General features: G+C 38.1%; 1 protein-coding gene across 2 annotated transcripts in view; it reads right to left on the reverse strand.

Moving 5' to 3' along the window:
• The window catches only part of LOC127569131 (glutamine--fructose-6-phosphate aminotransferase [isomerizing] 2-like), a 51,699-nt gene extending 33,141 nt beyond the window's left edge, over positions 1-18,558 (reverse strand). The window contains exon 1 of one of the 2 annotated variants that reach the window (XM_052013503.1): positions 4,100-4,230. In XM_052013503.1, coding sequence (XP_051869463.1) covers positions 4,100-4,106 — 7 coding nt within the window. In that variant the 5' untranslated portion in view covers positions 4,107-4,230. Of the gene's footprint in view, positions 1-4,099; positions 4,231-18,492 lie in introns of those variants that run through there. The other variant, XM_052013504.1, reaches the window with a different exon arrangement.
• Between the last annotated feature and the right edge of the window lie 2,432 nt (positions 18,559-20,990).

Consider the following 20,990-nt stretch of genomic DNA (forward strand, 5'->3'; position numbering starts at 1 on the left):
GAATTTCTAAAGTATCCCCTCAAAATAAGACACCGCAATTGAAACTCTAGAGAAAAACAAAACTACAGATGCTGGAATTTAGACCAAAAGCAGAAATGTTGAATGAATTCAGCCAGTCAAGCCTTCCACTTGCTGACTAGAAATGTTTATTGGTTTCCCTTTCCCCAGATGCAACTTGACTAGGCAAATTCTTCCAGAATTTTTGTTTATGCTTTAGTTATTCTACAACTGGTTCACTGAATATGTTACTTATTATGTTGATTCATGGTTGATAATGTAATTAAATCAGCTTGTTTTAATATATTCCCATCAGAAAGCCACAATTAAGATATAAATATGCACAACAAAATGCATTACATTTGAGAGAATATATATTGGGATTAATGAATGCAAACATAAAAATACTACCTGAGGCTCTATTGAAGAATTTTCAAACTGGTACATTTTTCTAAACGATTGAGGAAGATGGCCAAAATATCCTCATTCAGCCATTAAATGATAAACCCCCAAGAACTTCTTTTTAAACCATAAGACATTTGGTCATCATTAGTCACTTGACAGAAATGACTTATTTCAGCTCTCTGATTAATAACTGCTGATATATTTTTCCAAGGTACAATTTAGTTTGAAAGCTTGTAATGATCAAATTAAATAAAACAGCAAATAGCCAGTGCTAACTTTTACATAAAATAACCACAAAAAAACAAATGAGATTGTGAATTTCTTTTAGCATTTGTCACCAAAACATCTTATTTGGGAGGAGTTCTTCACATTGCTCTCACAATGCTCCCTTTATTCTTTGGCTGGCTTAAATTTCATTTTCAAGTGAACCCTCATTTGCTCCTGCACATGCAAACCATAAGGCTCACCAGTCACTAGAGACCACTTCTCTGAGACAGTATGTCTCAAAATAAACTGCCAAAAATCCAAATTAACATTTCCTGGACTAAAGTCAAACAAATTATGCTTTCATTATATTGAGCTTTTTCCATGCTGCAGATGCTAAATTCTGGTAGTGACATCTTCCTCTTCCAAATAAAATACTGTTCTCCAAAATAATTTTTAAAATTCAGACAACAACCCTCTTCTATCTAAAAGTGCCTATGCTTACTGACAGCACACTAGGACATAGATTACGCACAAACTAGCCATTGGAAAAGAAAGTTATGAATCAACCAAAAATGCATTGCCAAGAAATTCATCCCCAGTCATCAGAACACTACATAGTAGCAGCTTCACATTCTACTCTCATTTCCAACAGTCAATGGAACAGAATTTCAAAAACCAATTAGAATGCATCATCACCGAGGATGGAATTTCCAGGCATAACTGTTCCCTCACATTGTCCCCACAACTCTGACTACATCCTCATAACAGAGCAATGATTGTAACTGCCTCAAGGGCAGATTCTCTTTATTGCCTCTCAGTTAAGAAGTGACCTGCAATGTTGATAGGAAGTATTACAAAAAATGATTTTTTTCAAATTAGGTTCAGTAATGTTACATGCAAGTGTACTGTAAAAAATCCTCAAAAACTCATCAAGCATTATTCTGCAGATTACAATTCTTAAAAAAGGAATTTTAAAAGCAATCATAAAGATGTTTTCATTAACTTACTGAATCACTGAAGACTATCCTCAATTACATCAATTAGAAACAAGATTGTCTTCAGATCTGAATCATTTTATTTCACTTGTTTTTTTATTTAATGAACATACAATTACCAAAACTTTTGGCAGAGAATAAAATATTTAGTTAATTAGGTTAAGTAAAGTTGAAGTCATCTTTAATTCTAATCAATATGTTCAAATAAATGCATAACTAAGATTTAAAGAAACAGACATTTATTTCTCCATCTTCAGTCAAAGGTTCACTTAACTTTTCCCACAGGACTGGATACCATGCTGTATGACTAACAATGCCTGACAAAAAACAGACATTGTTTCACCATCACCAGTCTGGGTTCAGTTTTTGTAATGCAACATAGATCCATAATGCAGAAACTAATGCAGAAAAGAAATTAAAATATTCAAATTGATAGGCACTGTGTTAAAAAAAGTCTGGAACTATGTATTATTACAAATATTGTTAACTTACTTTTCAGATGCTAACTGTACTCCAGTGATCTAAGAATTAAATAGCTTATTCCCCCCTCCCCACCCAAAAGGGGATCACAAATCTGGAGAAGAGGCAGGGGAAAAAAAAAGGAGACTTCAGAAAAAAAAATCAGCAAATTATATAAAATCTTGCTAAATCAACATACCATTGAATTGGTAAACTTCAATAACTTAAACCAGATGAAAAAGATAGCACCATATATCCAAGTTTGCAGATGATACCAAGATAGGCAAGACAATTGAAAAGGAACACTGGTAGAATAAATCAATAGGTAAAACTGTGGCTGATAGAGTTTAAAATTAACCACTTTGGACCTAATAACACATTAGCATTTATTTGTGCCTTTAATGGAGTAAAACATACTAAGCACTTTGCAGGGTGATTACAGAACTGAATTTGATACCGAGCCATACCAGGAGAAGTCAGGACAGCAGACCAAAAATTTTGCCAAAGAGATCAGTTTATGTAGCACTTGAAAGAAGAACATGAGAGAAACAGAGGGGTAAGGGAACTGGAAATCTCAGAAGGTTGCAAGGTTGGACGAGTTACAGAGAAAGGTGTGCGGTAAAACATGATAAGGGCATTTTAAAATTGAGGCTTTGCAGGAATGCAGACCTGTGAAAACAAGCATGATGTCCCTTTGGGACTAGGTTCAAGTTAGAAAATTGACAGTTGGTTTGAATGAACTCAGTTTATGGAGAGTGCAAGACTGATGCTTCATCAACAAATCAAAGTCTGGGACTGAGACTGGCAATAAAATGATAACGGCATAAATAGTCTTCATGTTGAAATCCAGAAAAAGGATGCTGAAAGTTTGGCAAAAGTATTTAAAATGCTGTTCAACCATGTTCTAACTGACTGGTCCATCAGACATGAAGAGCTGAACAGCCGACTTCCATTTTGATGAACTTACTCCACACAGCTGTGTAGTAGCCAGACCCTGAAATTTCATTACTATATTAGCATAGTAAAACTGAATTCTAAATGCTCTCTGAAATATACAAAAATTAATGATTGACACAAGGTGACCAACATTTACGACAACTGGGAGTGAAATTTGTGATCAGGAAGAATACATTATACGAAATATTTTGTACCATACATCTCAAAAATTGAAGGTTCTGTAGAAGTGCAATATTCGTTAAGTACCTGATTCCAGCAGAGGTGGTACATTAATAGGACACACAATATAAATGTTTAGTTTACACAAGTGATTTTCCTGTCGTTTTGGTCAACATTTATTTTTCGACACATAACTTCAAAATAGATTATCCATTTAGTTTTCTCAGTTGCTTTCACCAAAATCTTGCTGTATGCAAGCAAATCAAACCTTAAACTACAGTAATATTAGACATAGAATTCCATATTTCAAAAACTAATCAAGGTTCTCTAAGTATGCATATTACAACAGTTAGACATACTTTTGTATTGTTTAGAAATATTTTATAGTTACTTAAACAAAAATTTTCAAAACAAAATCACTCACTTATATCTTCCCTATGTTAACTCGCACTCATTTATAGAGGCTGATATTGGGAAAAATACACAACTGCTTTAGTTCCAATTTTAAAATAGTTAACCCAGCGGTGTTTATTTCTGAAGGCTGGCAACTCCTTTTCTGGGTAATCCCACCTGTGTCAGCAGATTGGCCAAGCCAATATATATTTACTAAACCGATCAGAATTATCAGCCCCAATGGGAACTTGCCTGCTGCAATCCAACCAAAATACGAAACATGCGCATCAAAAAAAAAATCAGCTACTTATATGAGCAACCACGCAACAATATTCCAATAGGACTTGAGTATGCACATCTCGGTGAAAGCCAAATGCAAGGTTATGTAAAAGGATAAGTAAACTACGACAAAGAAAGCTAGTTCGGGGGGCGGGGGTGGGAAGGTAGAGGAGTGTGTGAGAGACCTCCGTTCATGATGCTTTGTAAAAATCCTCAGCACTTTTAAACTGACTTTCCGCTTTGCTTACCGCACATCGTGGTAGAAACAACTCCGAGACTCGAGAAGCTGTCCTAATAACTTTCCCCAGCAACTGTATGACTTTTTCCACGAGTACCTCGCTCAACCACTCCTCTCACTCCCGCTTCTCTGTCCCTACTTAAACAGCGCGGATCCCGAAGCTGCAATATCCTCATCTCTGATTGGCGCTCGGTTGCCTGACGATATGTTCAAGGAGCATTGGCTCTGAGCTGGGTGCGGTTGAAACGCTCCAGTTTGACAGGTTGGGTGCTTTCGGCCACCTCAGGCTACTTCAGTGGGAGTTTACAAAAAAAATGCTTCCTTATGACTATGCGTCAGTGCTGATGAATGAAAATATCCTTCCTAATATATTTTTCAGTCAAATCCAGAATTACAGTTTAATTGGATTACAGAACAGGGAAACAAATTATTTGGAAATAACATTAACCATGCGAGTTAAACGAAATAGATTCAGTGCACAACCAGTAATAGTTTTAAATGTAAAGACTTTTTAAAGTTTTCAAAGTATGTTTTAGTTTTCTATCTGATGGATGTGTATATAAGGTTTTGTAAGGTATTAAATTTCCTTTGGATTTTTTTGAAAGAAAGGAGACGAGATCATTGAAGACACAAGAGTTGCCGATGCTGCCTGACCCGCTGAGTTCCTCCAACAGTTTGCTTTTTGCAGATTACTGGAGATCTTCTCATTACAGTCTCCAATTTCACAATTCCCAATCATACTTCTAACTTCTTCCAATGTCCACTGGCAGGATCATCCTGGGAGATGTTTCAGCCCATTCATCTCCCACATGTTATTGCAACCTATCTTGACTATCCTCTATCCCTTTTCAGTCCCGTCCCTTCTGTATCTGCAAATCTCCCGATGCCTCTCTCCACTTTACTAACCTGCTTCATAGCAGAGACCAGACCACTCCCCATATATCACTACCTTGTCCACTTGACTGAACTCATCCCTAAATTGAACAACTTTTCATCTAACTCCACTCACTTTCTCTAAATGGAAACTGGTGTGGATCCTAGGTCAGCCCCCATTTTGGGGCTTTTTTCCCATTTATTCATTTTCTGGGATCTGCGTGTTACAAGAAAGGCCAATATTTACTCCCCATCTCTAACTGACCCTGAGAAAATGGTGGAGCTGCCTTCTTGAAATATTGCAGTCCTTCTGGTGAAGGCACTCCCACACTGCTATTGGGTAGGGAGTTCAAGATTTAGACTAAGTGATGATGAAGAACTAGCAATATATATCAAACCAAGATGTTATGCTACATGTAGGGGAATCCGCAGATGGCAGTGTTGCCATGCGCTTGCTGGCCTTGCCCTTCTTGGTGGTAGTGGATTTGGGAGATTGTGTCAGAAGAGCCTGAGTGAATAACTGCAGCGTATTTGGTTTATAGTACACACTGCAGCCACTGTCTGTAGCCGGGATGTTGTCTGCTCTCAAGGTCTTAGCTCATGGTCAGTGCTCTCAGCCATTTCTTGATATCACAAGGAGCGAAACGAATTGGCTGGACACTGGCTTCTGTGATGAAGGGGATATCTGAAGGGAGCTGAAATAGTTCACCTGCTTGTCATTTCTGGTTGAAAATGGTTGTCAGCATTCTTTATTCTAGTATTACTCAGCACCCCTCCTTTACCTAGGGCTGTGATATATTTACCTCTGTTATTTCCTTCTTTCACCCTGAAATGCAAAATTTCACAAACTTTGTTGACAATTTACATACTTCCTTCACCTTCACTTAGCCTAGCTTCTACTCTTCCCTCCTGTTTTTCTATTTATCTATCCCCTATTTCTCAGAAAAGGCAAGCAACCAATATAAAGAGTAAACTCTGTGATTCCCTCTTGCATGTCTTTTCACTCTACTTCCTGTAAGGACTCTGTTCCATTCCCTCAGTTTTTCTGTCTTTTTTATGGTGCTACCTCTTACTGAGGTGTAATCATCTTCCATTCCATCAGTTTTCTCATTCAATGACTCTCCTCCAGCAATTTCTGGCAACTGCAATTTGATGCCATCTCTAGATATATCATCACTTCACTTCCCTATTTAGCATTCTGTTAGGACATTCCTTCTGCAACATATTGGCATGGTCCTCACCCACATCCAACACCTCCCTCCTCTCTCCACTGCTCACGGTCTCCCCGCCCTATCCCCTTTCCACTGCAAATTCCTGTTTAAGCACAGAAGACACAACACTTGCTTTTTCATCTTCACCCCACTGTCTACAGCCCTAGGTACAACTTAAACTTCCACGTCAAGAGATGATAGATAGTACCTTCAAGCTCAACAGGGTGGGGTGTTCCAACTCAGCAAATAAAATGAGATGATTCAATCAAATTACTTTCCTTTGAAATTTATTGTGAAAGAAATCAATAAGTAAAATACTTCCCTGCATGCATCATTATCAAGCAATGAAAAAATCTTTCAAATCACATTTACTTTCAGTCACTTTTTTTCTATTTTGAATTGTATTAAATTGAACAGGAAGGGTAACAAAAGTAAAAATGTTTCAAAGGCACGAGTGCACTACCTGTAAGACTCTTAAAAGCACAGTTTATCAAAAACAATTTCATAGTTTAGATTTTTATCAGTTCTATTAATCATGATCAACATCTCCATGCCCACTCCTCCACATTGATCACCTTCTCATGTCAGCTGTGTCAATGCAAATGATGCAGCACCGCTCTTTAACTTTCAGCACCCAATGTTCTTTCCAAGTGAAATGTTACTTTTAGCAGACAAATTGAAGATTAGGGGACTGCTTAGTAAAACTCTATGCAGACTGCAAGCCGTAATTGCTGGTGCTTTCAAATGCCTGTCACTTAATTCTTGATCCCATTCCTACCGACATCTCTGCCCTCAGCCTCCTACATAGTTCCATTGATACTCAATGTACGCTTGAAGAAAAGCATCTCAACTTTCATCAGCCTTCCAGAGTCAGCATTCAGTTATAGTTTTCAGGTAATCATTCTGCTATTCCCAGTTTTACTTCCTTCAGACTAGATTTTTGTTCCTTTACCTGTCCCATTACGACATGATGGTCACTTAATCTCTTTGCCTTCCACCTTTCCTCTCCTCCTCCCTTTCTCTACTGCTGTATTATATCATATACCACACAAGTCCATTCAGCTTATTGTGTCTGAGATGATCAAGAAAGAGCTACCCAGCCTAATCCCACTTCCAGCACTCAGTCAGTAGCCTTGTAGAAAACAGCTCTTCAAGTACACATCCAAGCATGCTCCAAATGTGATAAAGTATGTAACCCTCCCCCACCCCACTCCCAACCCCGGGCAGTGACCCCCTGACCTTTGCCAGCATCCTAGGCAAAGGAATATCCTCTTATCCTCCTCAATCCCTCCACAGCTCACCTTATATCTGTGACCCAGGTGTTCCCATCCATCTGTCATGTGAAATAGGCCCCTTCCATCCACCGTCCCCAGGCATGTTACAAGACCTCAACCAAGTCTCCACCCAGCCTCCTCTGTTCCAAAGGAAATAACTCCAGCCTACTTAATCTTTTTTCTTAGTAAAACTCTCCAGTCTCAGCAACATTCGCACAAATCTTCTTGTGTTGCGAAAGTTAAGTGGAATTCTATTTCAGAGTTGGTACTTCTCCATTGCTTGGAGTGATTGTTCACCAGGACTGGGATATTCTGCACCTTGCTTGCAATAGTCAATGTTAGAGCTTCTGAAACAGCCTGGAAGGTCACTTCCACATCCAGACCAGTGTTCTTAGAGGTTGATATGACAAGTAGTTAGCATGTTGACCACGTCCTCAATGCTTTCATCTAAACTGGGCAAGTACTCAAAGCCACAGGTATATGTACTATGCCCATGTTGTCTCTTGTTAAAAAGATGAATGCCACACCTATATCTCACCTGCTTTAAAGAGCTATCTGAGTGGCCCTTGCACTATAACAGTACACTGTTATAGATCACCTGAACTCAAAATATCTCCCTTTGTCTTATGAGGACATATACTCTGGTGTTTTGGTCTGGGGTCCAATACTCTGATATGAAGACAACCATTCTTTGCAACCATGCTGCCGTGGGGGGAAGACTAACTTTGACCCTATATTAGCCAGCAAAGGATTGTATTGTGTCATAAGCAAAAAAAGCCATCCCAAAGGAAACCAATGGAACTGAATATCCCAAAGATAATTACAAATGCCTTTTTGGATTTGTGCGTAATTCATTCCAGTTTTTGTAAGTGAACACAATTGGTCACTTGTGAACATTGCCCATAGTTTGAATGATGACCAACATAGCACCATTGTTCAAGGTGTCACATGCACGTTTAACATCCTATTACTATCAGCAAAAAAAAAACAAGTTACTGGAGGAAGTCAGCCGGTCAGGCAGAATCTGTGGAGGAAAATGGACAGTCAATGTTTTGGGTCAAGACCCTTCATCTGGACTGAGAGTAGAGGGGAGACAACAGTATTAAGAAGTGAAGGGAAGCGGTGAGGCAAGAGCTGGCAATTGATAGGTGGATCCAGGTAAGGAGGGGTTGATTGGCAGATGGAGTCAGGTGGGGGAGGGAAGGGTGGAGACAGCAACAGAGGCTGGGAGGTGATGAGTGGAGACAACAAAGGCTTGCAGATTGTGGAACCTGCTAAGAAAGGAAGATGAAGAGTAGAACCACATAAGGGATGATGAGCAGATCGGAACGTGAGGGGAAGGATAGGGGACCCAGTGGGAAGAGTGTGTGGGTGAAGGGAAGGTAGAGTAGGTGGGGAGGGGGAAGAAAACTGGGTGATGGGGGCTGGAAGGGGGGTTTTGGAAAACAGTGGGTGTGTGAGAGGACCTGGATAGTTCAGAAGAGAGAAAGGGATAGATGGGGAGCAAGTCACCTGGAATTGGAGAATTCAATGTTCATGCCATTGGGTTGTAACCTACCCAGGCAGAATATCAAGTGCTGTTCTTCTCGTTTGCCTCACCATGGCAGTGAAGGAGGCCAAGGACAGACAAGTCAGTGTAGGAATGGGAAGGAGAATTTTCACTTCTGATCCTTCTTTCTCACTTGTTATATGCTCTTTGTTGTTCCTTGTTCCAATGTCACAGTTCATCCTTTCATAGTAGCCTTTGGCGAGGTGCTGATATGGTTGATATGTTCCATAGTTTATTATCTTAGGCCTATAAAACTTCTATTGGCATCTGGTGAAATTTATAGATTTGTTTCCCTGAATTATAACTGAAAATGCTGGAAATACTCAGCAGATCAGGCAACATCTATGGAAAGAGAAACACATACTTTTGTATTTATTTATCCATCCTTTTCCCTCCCTCCTCTAATTTCACTGCTGCCCTGTCCTCCTTTAACATCTCCCTCCATATACACTCCTACCTAGACACATCCACCTCTCAACGTTACCATCTCATTTAACTTCTTCCATCATTAAAGACAAGGGCAAATCTGTTCACTTTCTTCTTTCTCTCATTTAAGCATAGATTTGATAACCAGGGTTTTGAATGTGAGGAGAGGAAGGGAACCATTTAACAAGCATTAAGTCTTTACCGAGTGTATCAAGTGGGTGATCTTAGGATTAAGGTAAAAGCACAGAAGGCCATTTGGCCTTTTGAGTCCATGGTTCCATTCCCTTGTTCTTTTGCCAAAGACCTGTAAATTATTTTCCCTCATTTGCCTATCCAATTCCTTTTTGAAAGCCTTCATAGACTCAGTTTCCACCAGTGTTGCAGATAATGAGTTCCAGCATTCTCTGCTTTAAAAGACTTTGCCATATCTTCTGTGTCTTTTACCAATCACTTTGAAACTGAGTCCAATAATGAACTTGTACAGCTCTGACAAGTGTCCTTTCAATCCACTTTGCTCTGAGGAGAATAACAACAGCTACCACAGTCTAATCTTTCGACAGAAATTACCTGGGAACTATTCTTATAAACCCTTTCTGTACCCTCTTTAGGATCTTAATATCCTCCCTAAAGTGGAATGATCAGAATTGAATGCAACATTTCCATTGAGGCAAAACTGGTTCCTTATAAAAGTTAACCATAACATTCTTGTTTTTGAACTACACATATTATTGAAGCCCAGGATTCCATAAGCTCTATTAACTGCACCCTCAAATATGATCTGCCATGTTAAAGATTTGTGCACATCTAGATCCAGATTTTTCTGATCCTGGACATCTTTTAGAACTGTGCCATTTAACCTAAATTGTTTCTCCTAATTTTTTCTGCCAAGTATCACTGCCTATCTCTATTGATTTTTATCTGCCTTTTGTTTGCTCATTCTGCCAGCCTACATCCTCTTGTATTCCATTATCTTTCTGACTGTTTACACAGCCCCAGGTTTGATGTCAACTGCAAATTTTGCACTTTTATCCTACATACCCATATCTAAGTCACTAAAATATATCATGAAAAAGCAGTGATTCTAGCACTGACCTGAGGAATACGACTATCTACCATTCTCTAATCTGTGAAACATTGCTTTATTCTCTGTTTTATGTTCTTGAGCCACTGACCTCTTCATTCCAAAGCTTTGATTTCGCTAACCAGCCTTTTACATTGGATTCTGTCATGCATTTTCTGAAAATCCATGCAGGCATCTGTTGTATTCCCTTCCGTATTACCTTTATCAATTTTTTGTTGCCTCCTCAGAAAATCCCATAAAATTCGTCAAACATGACTTGCAGTTATCAAATCCATGCTGGCTCCCCTTAATTAAGTCAAACTACTCCAATTCCCTATCAATTTTTTCACTGATTATTGTTTCAGAAAGCTTCCTTTCACTAAGATTAAATTGACTAGTCTGCAGTTAGGGAGATAATAAAGCACATGTCTAATAATTTAGCAAATTGTATGAATTAGTCACCAACTGTGGGGTGAATACGAGTGGAAAGGTATGAGAGACTAGAACCAGAAGAAGGAATTTGGAGAGAGTGGGGCCTACAGGGTTGGAAGAGATTATAGAGAAAGGAAGGATATTTTAGCACAGGGCAGAGAAATTTAAATTTGAATTGTTGTGGAAATGAGCAGAGAGGTAATGGGTGGTCAGGACTCAAAGCAGGAAAGGATGTAGGCAGAGGAGTATTCATTGAAGGGAAGATCACGGACGTTGGAAGCTGTCCAGGAGGGAATCAAAAAAAGTCATGCTCATCGAGGAAAATCATTCATCAAGTATTGAGGGTTATGGGCAGCTGGGGCAAGAGAGGATATGATCCCAGCATATATCAGCCATGATCATATTGAATAGGAGGACAGGCTTGAGGGGCCTGGTGGCTAATTCCTGTTCCTATTTTCTTGTGTATGCTGCAGCAGAAGCAGAGGCAGATCATGTTGCAGAGGTGGAATTAGGGAACCTTTAAAGGTGAGGATATGGGATTTGAATCACAGCATTGATTTGAATAAGATACCTTTTTTTACTTGCAATTTCCTTGCACTTTGTGGGAGTGTTATGATAACTGGAATGGCACAGCCATATGTTGTGCACAAGTTGCCTCACCACGACAAAACAAAGCCTAAATTGTAGAGCTCTGACCAGATGTTTGGAGCTTCTGTTCATAATTAAAGGGTTGTGCTTGATGCACAATATCTGAACAGGAATCAAGGGGTACTTCTGTATGCCCAACAAACTGGTATTTCTCAAATAATCAATACCTCTATCCTCAGATTTTTCTTGGATTTCAGGAAACTGTTTGAACTTGTATCTGATGAATAACAGGCAATATTTTCATTTGTTACAGTTGAGACATGACTTTTTATTGGTTTAAGTGTGGTTTCAGTTTTTTTGAAATAATAATCAAAGCAGATAAACCCCAAATACGTCTTTCAAGCATCTTAAATCAGAAATATTGAGTATTGCTTATCTTCATACAACTCCTGCAGGAGAACTGAGGCTGTAAACTGAGTCAAATGTAGAAAAGAGGTCAATACAAATAAACACACATGAAAAATATCCCGTGCCAAAGTACCTTTTCTAAAAGAAATCTAGGAAGTTCAGGAGTAGACAAGCATTGAAATACAAAAGGACTCTGTAAATAAATATTCCAAATGTGCTCACTGGTAGCTTTACACAAAGCCAAGCTTATAGTACACCAGTTTACCAACTTTTATGAAATATGTAAATCATAAAACTAAAAAAGTTTGCATTTTTATACCAATCTCTCATAAATATATCCAGTTAATACTGGGGATACAGAAGATGATTGAAATCTATTCATCTTTGCTGAATTATTCAATTATATATTGCTTGTTTTCTAAATATAGATTACATTATGTTCTGAGGCTGTAATGGCAATTTCCTGTTATCACAATTTATTAATAGTTTTGTGACAACTTCAATGCCTGCTTCCATTACTTTAAATAGATATTTAGTCTATGTGCCACTGCTGACATCTCAACAAAGGTTTCTTAAACCTACCTGCCATTTAACCTATTACGATGAAACTTAACCTCAAGAAATTCCTCTGACTTACCTTAAGAATATTTAATCACATTATAATAGCTGAATTGCAGCATTTTATTTTTATCTAATGTTTCCCATTTATAGTTAGATAAAACTAAATTTAGAAATGAACTGGTTATTCCTTTATGTAAAACTGAGGAAGATGCATATGGACACTTCTTATGACTAGGAGTCATCATTGTTTCCTGAACCAGAGATAGTGTTTGACAAACTTACTACAGTTCTTGGAGAATGTAGCTAGCAGGATGGAGAAAGGGAACCAGCGGACATTATGTTTTTTGGATTTCCATTGTAAGGGCTCTTGGTATTAAGGGGTAACATATTATAATCGATAGAGGATTGGTTAACTGACAGAAACTAACATTAGTGTTAGTGTTTTTTTAATGAATCTATGTAAACTCTAATTAGACCATTCAACAGATTTTAACAATACTGTTTGGCAAAATGAATGTAAATAGTTGTGACTCTCAAATGACCATTGTTCAATCCTTCATCACTGGGGTTATGAAAAAATAAGTGAATTTACTTGACTAAATTCTGCAGGAATATCCAGCCAGAGATTGCAACCCTAAAAGAAGCTGAGCACTTAAGAGATATAAAAAAAGAAACAAACCTGAATTTATTAGATAATTAAAGATTAGTGCATCAATGTAATTAATTTCATTGTGAAATACATCAGTTTTTCTACTTTCATTTTATTTATTTTAACTAGTTTATTTTCTAAATTGATGGAAGATAATTCAATAATTTCTTCACCAAAAAACATGTTGAATTAGATTTTCCTTCTACATTTGAAATCACCTCACAATTTTCTTATAGACGTTCCATGAAAAGTAAGATTCAAAGATGCAACAATGTTGTATCAGTGATGTTGGTATTCATATTACATATATGCTATTCCAAAGTCAAAGATGTAATATTTCCATATTCTCTGCACAAGACTACTGCTGAAGAGAAAAGGGAATGGTGTGCAAGAAACAAGGATCTTCTTTAGGTACTAATCTGGAACTAGAAGTTACAAGAATATTAACAGGACAAAACTAAAAGTTCTATATCTGAAGGCGTGAATTAAACTTTTGAACTGGATGTAAATAAAAATAAATAATTATGATCAGATGGTCATCACAGAAATGTGGCTGTAGGGTAATGTAAATTGGGATCAGAGTATTAAGGGATACATCTAAGAAAGACGATAAACTTGGCAAAGGTAGAGAAGTGCATTGTTGATTGATGGAAAGGGATGACCTAAGTTCAGAAAACCATGATGTAGGAGAGGTTTAGGTAGTGATAATGAATAATAAAGGCAAGAAATGTCTTGTGGGAGTGTCATACTGGCTACCCATCAGTAACCATTTAGGAGGACAAAGTTTAAAAGATGAAATAATGATTGTTGGTTGATCGAATGGCAGTGCAGCCTCGATGGGCTGAATGACCAAATTCTGCTCCTATGTCTTATGGTTGAAGAGTATGACAAAATCATGGGATTTGTAAATTACAATGTCGAGTGTAAAAAAAACAAAGAGCAAAGATAGTCAAGATGAGGAATTCATAGTGTTTTCGGGATAGTTCCTTCAAGCAGTATATCAGTATATTCTGGAGTTGACCAGAGAACAGCCTATCCTAGTTAGGGTATAGTGCAGCAATACAAGATTAATTAATGATCTCCTGGAGAAGATATCACTAGGTATTACTATGATTACATTTTACATTCAGTTTGAGAGAGCGAAGAATGGATCCTACATTAGCATTTAAACTTCAATACAGACAATTAGAAAGGCATGAAAGCAAAAGCAGAAAAAGAACTGGCAAATTAGGTTAAAGGATCAGTCAATCAAGATGTAGTGGCAGACATTTAAGGGCATTGTTCCAAACAAACAGAATAGATACACATCAAGGAAAAAGAAAAATTCCAAGAGTAGTACTCATTGTCTGAAGTTAGTTTAAAGAGTATAAAAAAGCATATAATTGTGCACGCATGTACTGGGTAGGAAGATTGGATAATATAAAAACTTACCAGAAAATTATTAAGGAAGGAAAGAACAGAGTTTTTTTAAGATTCACTTCTTGAGATTTGGGCACTGCTGGGAAGGCCAGTGTTTAATTGTTTAATTGCCCTTGAGAAGATGGTGGTGTGATACCTTCTTGAACTGCTGCAGTCCTGCTGGTCAAGATACTCTTACACCGTTGTTGGATAAGGAGTCCAGGATTTAGACCCAACAACTACGAGGATAAGTGATTTATTTCCAAACCAAGGTGGGCTGCAACTTGGAGGGGAACCTGCAGGTTGTGGCGATCCCGTGCATCTGATATCCTAGTCCTGAGTGGTAGTAGATTTGGGAGGTGCTGTTGGAGTAGCCTAGGCAGGTAACTACAGTGCATTTTGTGGATGGTATGCATTGCAGCCACTGTGTGGCAGTGGTGAAGAGGATAAATGTTTAGGATACCTGATGGGGTGGCAATCAAGTGGGCTGCGTTGCCCTGGATAGTATCAAGTTTCTTGAGAGTTTAAAGGAAGAAGTGGGAAACAGAGCCCCAGTGAGTTTAAAGGGAGCAGGGTAAACAGAACTTAGTGAGTTTAAAGGGCACATGGGAAACAGAACTCAGTGAGCCAGACGCCGAACCATTAGGATATGTGAACAATCAGATACCAGATTATTGGAGTTTTAGCGTTATGGCATAGTTGATTAATTAATTTTAACTTTTCAAAATTCCCTTGATTTGTGCAAGGCTCTGGTAGATTGAAAAAATAGCCAAAATAACTACTTTATTCAAAAAAGGGAGCAGAAAACGACAGGCCAATTAGCATCTGTCATTGGGAAAATATTAGAAGCTATTATTGAAGATCTATAGCAGGATATTTAGAAAAATTCAAAGTGATAGTTAAAATCAACATGGATTTGTAAAGGGGAAATCATGCTTGATTAATTTATTTAAGTTGTTTGAAGAAGTAACATGCTGCAGATAAAGGTGAACCAGTGGATGGACAATACACAGATTTCCAGGAGGCATTTTATAGTCTGTGTTGAAATTAAAATCTCATGGTGCAGGAAGTGACATTTTGGCATGTCTAGAAGTTTGGCTGGCTGACAGGAAACAGAGTAGAAATAAATGGGACGTTTTCTGGTTGGCAAGTTATAATGCACGGTATGCCATTTGGTGCTAGGACTCAACTTTTTACAATTTATTGTTACGGACTCAGTGAATGTCCCTTTAAGATAGAGTGTGTGTGTGTGTGTGTGTGTGTGTGTGTGTGTGTGTGTGTGTGTGTGTGGGGCGTGCTTACGTCAATAGAAGATAAAGGACGTAATGACGTGGTTGAAGAAAGCAGAAGGAGAGAGAGAGAGAGAAGGGAGAGAGACACCAGCCTGCTAGTTTTCTCTATCAATGGATGAGAAACAATAACTGTGTCTGCCACTGAAATCCATGTATGGAAGTTGGAAGTAATCTGGTGGAGTTCACTTTGTTGCTGACCTGTAGAAGGAAACAGGTATTTGTGTGTGGACGACCACGATTCAGATGCTTTTCGGGGTGAGGAAGTCACTACCGAGTAAACACTGAAGTGTCGTTTGGGTTCCATCGTGGAACATTTGGATTTCGTATTTACTCTCTCTATGTTTCTCTACGTCTACGTTTTATCTTCAGACAACGGTGGTTGTTGAAGAAGCCCCGCTCATGTTTCACCTTATGGCTTGCGGAACTGAACTTTAAGAACCATTCCTGAACTTGGAGTTTGGGACTTTGTCACACACACACACAAAGAGTTTAGTTTTGGGGTTAACGTTCAAGGTTTAACATTTTTGAATTCTAACATACTAACATTTTTACTTTTATTTTACGTATTATCATAAGTAGTGATTAATAAAATAGTTTTTAACACTGAATCATGCTCAGTGTGTTTCTTTTGTTGCTGGTTCGTGACAAAATATAAATTACTTGGTTGAAGGCACTGAAGGTATAGTTGCTATACTTCATGATGACAGAAAGATGGGTAGAAAAGTAAGTCGTGAAGACGACATAAAAAAAGCTACAAAGAGATATAGGTAGGTTAAGTGAATGGGCAAAGATCTAACAAAGGGAGAATATGTGGGAAATGCAAAATTGCCCATTTTGGCAGGAAAAATTTAAAAGAGCATTTTATTTAAACGTTGAGACATCACAGAGCTCTGAGATACAGAGGATCTGGGTATCCTAGTTCACATTTGTAGAAAACTGGTGTACAGATACTACAAGTAATTTGGAAAGCTAACAGCATGTTCTTTATTGCTAAGGGAATTGAATAGAATTGAAAATGAAAGAAATGAGATAAAGGGTATTGGTGAAACCAAATATTTGAAGGAATGTATACAGTATTGGTTTCCTTATTTAAGGAAGGATCTAAATGTGTTGGAAGCAACTCAGAGAAGGTTTAATAGACTGATACTTGGAAAAGATGGGTTGTCTTATGAAGAAAGGTTAGATAGGCTAGGTTTGTGTCCATACAGGTTGGGAAAGATGACTTAATTTAAGTATCTAAGGTCTAAGAGGGTAGATGTGTAGAGTATGTTTCTTCTTGTGGGTGAATCTTAAACCAGGGTTCATTGAGAATAAGGTACGCCCATTTAAGACAGAGATGTGAATTTTTTTTTCTCTCAATGTCCTGAGTCTTTGGAACTATCTTCCTTAAAGGATGGTAGAAGCAAAGTCTTTCATAGTTTTTGAGACAGAGGTATATAGATTCTTGATAAATAACTGGATGAAAGTTTACTGGGGGATAAGTGAGGAAACAGAGTTGAGGTTTCTGATCTGATGGTATCTTACTGAGTGAGATCACAGACACAAGATGCTGAATGGCCTACTCCTGCTTCTAATTCATTTGTTCCTAAACCCTTTGTGCCTTCACTGGAATACTTTTTGGGGAAATCGGCACTGAACAAAGGCAGAGGTTAGAGAATTACAGGCAAGACCATTAGCTTGTTCACAAAGATACTCAAATGATGCATTTACCTGAAAATTCTGCCTCAACAGCCTCAATCACATTTTCTTCTTCACATTCTGGAAACAACATTAAAGACTTGGTTTTTAGAGTGTTGAACTGCACTCTTTCCTGGCTACAGCACAGTTGAGTGGCACTTACCTTTCTCAGGAAGAAATAAGCCAAATTTTATTCCTGTCCTAATCCAGAGAGTGGTTTGCTGTTGGCGAGTGGTACAGTGCTAAAGCCAGTACAGTTGCTACCTTACAGTTCCAGTGATCCAGATTCAATCCTGACCTCCGGTGACGTGTGGAGTTTGCAGGTTCTCCGTGTGAACACTTGGATCTCTTCTGGGTGCTTCGGTTTACTCTCACATCCAAAAGTATGAAGTGCAGGTTCACTGTCCACAGTAAACTGTCCCTATTATGTAGATGGTGGGGGAAAGGAAGTGGGGGAATTGATAGAATGAAGGAGAATATGTTGTAGGGAAAATTAGTGAGAAATAGTATTGTGCTGTGAGCCAGCATAGACGATTGTTCAAAATGCCTTACTTCAATGTTGTAAGGAAATATAGAAATCTGGTATCAATTTCAGTTCAAGCAGTAACTCTGCCTATTCCAGGAATATCTCAAAATGGCAATAGTAAGGTTGCAATCTTTCATCAAGTAGCCACCTGCTTTATGTGTTGTGATAGTCATCAGCCACCTGACCTTCACTGAAATGGAATCTTTTGTGATACATAAGTATGCCTGCAAGGTTGTCGACATCAAGATCTGTTCTATGTGGAGCCCTAGAAACTTAGGAGAGTGAGAATCATGTAATATCAACTGGCACTTATTTGATTAACCACACCGTCTGTAATGAGCCAGATGGAAAAGAACTTCTCCCATAAAATTTGGAGCTCCTGCAGGCAAAAGGGTGGAATGCAATTTAATAGAATTGGCATTTAGGTTTAGATAATTGGACTTATTCAACTGTCAAAACAAATTAAGGAGATCACATACAGTATGATGTATGAATTGCTGATAGTCCTCATCTCTTGAACTCTAATGGCTCGGCATGCTGAAACTTCTATTTATTTTCAGTGCTTCATCTTCTCTGGACAGGATGGACCACATCTGGTTTCTCCCGATCCCTTCTATTTTAGCTTCTCTTCTGCAATGAAGGAAAGAACAGGCCAATCAATAGCTACAATTAGAGCAAAACACTAGCTGCTGGTAATCTAAAACAAAAACTGAGAACGTTGGAAGCACCTAGCAGGTTAGGCAGCATCAGTGGAGAAATAAAGCCTATTTTCTAGGCCAAGGACTCTTCATCAGAATTGGAAATGTGAGAAGATGCAGAGGAGGTAGAGGTGAAGAAAACAGGGAGAGCATCTGTGATAGGGTATGGAACAAAGTTGTCTGGTGATAATTTCCTCAAAAACTGGAAGCTGGAACAAAATGCTACAAAAACAAATCAAAATACAATAAATTGAAACAAAGGTACAGTCATTTCTGTTGAATAAATGGAGGTTGTGGAGGGGGCAGGATTAACCTAAATTGCTCTACAATATTAAGTCCCCAGGGTCATAACTTGCCCATTGTGAAGATGAGGTACTGTTCCTTGAACTGGCATTGACCATCATTAGAGCAATACAGGAGAGAGAAGACAGAGATGTCAGAGTGGGAGTGGAATGAAGAAATGATGTAATAGGCAACTTGAAGCTCAGGGTCACCTTTGCAGATTGCAGTTAGTTTCACTAACGTTGAGGAGTTCATATCATTAGCACCCATCACAATAAACCAAACTGGAAGATGCAGAAGTGAAATGCTGTTACACCTGGAAGGACTGTTTGGGGCCCTGAATGGTGGGAAAGGAAGAGTAAAAGGGCAGGTGTTGCACCTCCCACAGTCACATGGGAAAGTGCTATGAAATGAGGAATGCTTGATAGAGATGGAAGAATGGAACAGAAGGCCACTGAAGGAACAGTCCCCACAAAATGGTGAAAGGGGAGTGGAGGGGAAGACATATCTGATGGTGGATCATGTTGAAGCTGGCAGAAATAGTAGAGGTTGGCAAGGTGGAAAGTGAGGATAGAGGGAATTATATCCTTGTTATTTTCAATCTTGTTATTTTCAATCTTGTTTTGGTGAACAAAGTTACTAAAGATACAGATGATGCAGATCTCTAACAATTATTTTGTAGATGCTTGTTTTGATGAGCCAGTTTAGTATATGTTTGGTATCAATTAAATATTATAAGTGAAATTGTTTTTTAACATAGTGAATGATGAGGGTTTGGAATACACTAATAGGATAAAAGTGAAGCAGACTCAATGATTGCATTCAAAAGGGAACTGGATAAGTATCTAAAAGGAAAGAATTTTCAAGGTACAAGGAAATAACACAGTAATGTGACTAGCTGCATTGCTCCTTTATGGAGCCACTGTGAATTCAACCAGCTGAGTGGCCTACTTCCATGCTGAAACCATTCTGTGATTATAGAAGCATAAAGTACCTAAGGAGATAATTAAGTGTATCGCACCTTTGCTAATCTTATTAAAACCACTCCTTTACTCTTTCTTCTCAGCCCTATAAACTTCTTCCTTTTAAGCATTTATCCAAATCTCATTTGAATGATATTACTTAATCTGTTTCCACCACTCCTTTCAGGCAGTGCATTCCTGAGCAGAGAAACTTACATGATTAAAAAAAAACTGCCTTCCCATATTATCTCTAATTCTTTTGTCTATGTCCATATTTTAATTGTTCATATCCTTGAGCCTGTCTTTCTAAATTATTAGAACCATTATTTAGATTTAATGAGGAATACTTCTTCTTGATAAACAATGTATATTATTTAAAGGCATTTCTGAAAAAATGAATATGATTATTGCAAAAATTAATAAAATAAAATTTACTTTATGAAAATTACATTATAAACTAATCATTTATTACAATATGAAAGATAGTTAATTGCACTGGTGTACCAAGGATAAGCTAAAAATGTAAATAGCTGAATAGCTGCACTTGAATTTTGGCTTCAGATTATATTAATGAAATATTAGTCACTTTAATGACTTTAAAACAGCTAAGATTTAATGAAAGTCCCAAGTGTTATTTTGTTTTCAGTTTTTGAAATAATACAATTTGTAGATGTATGGTGGTTTAAGTTAGGGCAGGCAAGGAGGTGAGGGGGCAGGTATCCATGTAAGAATGCAAGCACGGTTTTATGGAATGATAACATATAGGCTGAATAAAATGTGATATTTTTCTTTCCGTTAAGTTTATGTTGCACATCTGAGAACACAGTGCCACCTGCTGGTATACTTCAACTCTTCGAGTCAAAAAGACATACTGTACAGAAAAGGACTCATCAGTTCACATGTCCATAACAACTATCAACCACTTATCAATGCTTATCCCAGCATTTGGCCCGTGGCCTTCTTTACCCCAGGCTTTCAAGTACTCACGTAATACTTCCAAAATGGTGTTAGAGTACCTGCCTCCATTAACCCTGA

Source organism: Pristis pectinata, chromosome 4 (genome assembly GCF_009764475.1).
Source record: "Pristis pectinata isolate sPriPec2 chromosome 4, sPriPec2.1.pri, whole genome shotgun sequence".
NCBI lineage: Eukaryota > Metazoa > Chordata > Chondrichthyes > Rhinopristiformes > Pristidae > Pristis > Pristis pectinata.